The sequence below is a fragment of the Austrofundulus limnaeus genome, unplaced genomic scaffold, assembly GCF_001266775.1.
Source record: "Austrofundulus limnaeus strain Quisiro unplaced genomic scaffold, Austrofundulus_limnaeus-1.0 Scaffold235, whole genome shotgun sequence".
NCBI lineage: Eukaryota > Metazoa > Chordata > Actinopteri > Cyprinodontiformes > Rivulidae > Austrofundulus > Austrofundulus limnaeus.
In genome coordinates this window covers 930,186-932,126 of record NW_013952637.1, presented here as the reverse complement: position 1 = coordinate 932,126, position 1,941 = coordinate 930,186, and the positions used below count along the sequence as shown (strand labels likewise).

The 1,941-nt window shown below is 36.1% G+C and overlaps 1 protein-coding gene across 1 annotated transcript in view; it reads left to right on the top strand.

Moving 5' to 3' along the window:
* Positions 1-1,941, top strand: part of sirt1 (sirtuin 1) — a gene marked incomplete in the record, with an annotated part of 11,014 nt that overhangs the window by 3,112 nt on the left and 5,961 nt on the right. Inside the window, 3 exon segments of the mRNA XM_014019918.1 lie at positions 711-827; positions 902-1,137; positions 1,216-1,368. Coding sequence (XP_013875372.1) covers positions 711-827; positions 902-1,137; positions 1,216-1,368 — 506 coding nt within the window.

Sequence of the window (1,941 nt, the reverse complement as noted above, 5' to 3'; positions counted from 1 at the left end):
GATGATGATGATGATGATGATTGTTAACATCTTGCACTATATTTCTTTTAGTTGAATTTTATTTGCTTTGGTTGGGAATTTATGTTGATGTTAAATCTTTTAAGCTTTTTTTGTTAAAGAATTGACTCTAGAGTGCATATTTTGTGTCCATGAAAAAACTATTACAGAAAATATTACAATATTAAAGAACTGTTCTTGTTAATTTGATGAAAACATTTTAAAAATCCAGTGCACTCACATCAGAATAACTTTTAGATTTGTTGTTAGAATAATCGATTAATCAATTAGAAAATAATCGTTTGGTACAGTACTAAAAATAATCTAAAGAAACATCAGATTCTTCTCTACAGTCTGTTGTTAGCTTTTATAACAACACTCTGTTTACATGCTGACATTCCCCTTTGACATCACTTCCTGTTTCTTCACATACCAAAATATCAGCAACCGTTCATCTCAGCGACATGAAATTTGTTTTGCAACATGTTATTAATGTTRTCTTTCCAAAAATGCATCCAAGTTTATTACAAAATTTTGATTTCACAGGTACTTTAAGTCTTTCTGACAGAGACTCTTCCCCTCAACATGTAGCTGCAGGAGACATAAAGTTGCGGAGACATTTTCACTGATCATTTTGCGAGAAAGTTTTCAATTTGTGTCATTTTAATCTCGTTACACCTCCTTCTGTTGAATCGTTTGTCTTTTTTGATCAGATTTTCTGGGACGTGACGATCAGCCTTCCAACGGGCTCGCTGCCACGCCGGAGCACATCGACGACGACAAGTCGTCTCACGCCAGCTCCAGCGACTGGACTCCTCAACCACAAATAGGTAGCTTCACGCGCCGATTAACGTCCGCTTGTTGTGAGTCTGTTTGTGTATTTATGTTGTGTTTTTACGACCAGGTTCTTACAGTTTCATCCAGCAACACATCAGAGAAACTGACCCCAGAGCCATTTTGAGGGACCTTCTTCCTGAGACCATACTCCCCCCAGATCTCGATGACATGACGCTGTGGCAGATCATCATCAACATCTCAGAACCGCCCAAGAGAAAGAAGCGGAAAGATGTTAACTCCTTAGAAGATGTTGTCCGGCTGCTTCACGAAAGCAAACGGATCCTGGTGCTGACCGGCGCCGGGGTACGCCGAAACAATCGAGTGATCTTTGAAACGTTGTGCTAAATTAATTTAATAAGTGTTTTCAYTGTCGGGTTGCAGGTTTCGGTTTCGTGTGGAATACCAGACTTTCGGTCCAGGGATGGAATTTATGCTCGGCTCGCTGTCGATTTTCCGGACCTTCCGGATCCTCAGTCCATGTTTGATATTGAGTACTTCAGACGGGACCCGAGACCCTTTTTTAAATTTGCTAAGGTTGGTTTATTGTTTTGTAATTAAAAGTAAATCCAAATGATTTTATTTACCCCAACAAACACTTTGTTAGATCATTTATTTGTAYAAATGTAACCCATCATATCAAAGTGAGGATTAAGTCAAATTTGGTCAAAGTGACCCAATCACATTTTCAGATTTATGGCTTTAAAAGCTACATTTTGATACTTAGATCATCCTGATATAATAAATGGATCCAGAGATATGACTTAATTTGTTTTGTTGGTTACGATGATACATTAATATTTGGTTTGGAATTTTTGATTTCATTATAAAGAGAAAACCTCAAATAGTATTTAAATATTGAAATTTATTAACTGGAAAGAAACATAAACTTTGCTAGCTCACAGTGAAAATATAAAAATTTTTAGGCGTTTTTCGTTAAAATCTGTTTTTTTTTTTGTTGCTAATCCTCCAAAAAAGTGCCTCAGAATTTTATTTTAGGATTATATTTAGTGGGGGTGTAAGAAAATATCGATACACTGAAATATCGTGATATTTCATTTCCTGATACGGTATCGATATTCTAAAGCCCTGTATCGATTTTTTTTTTTT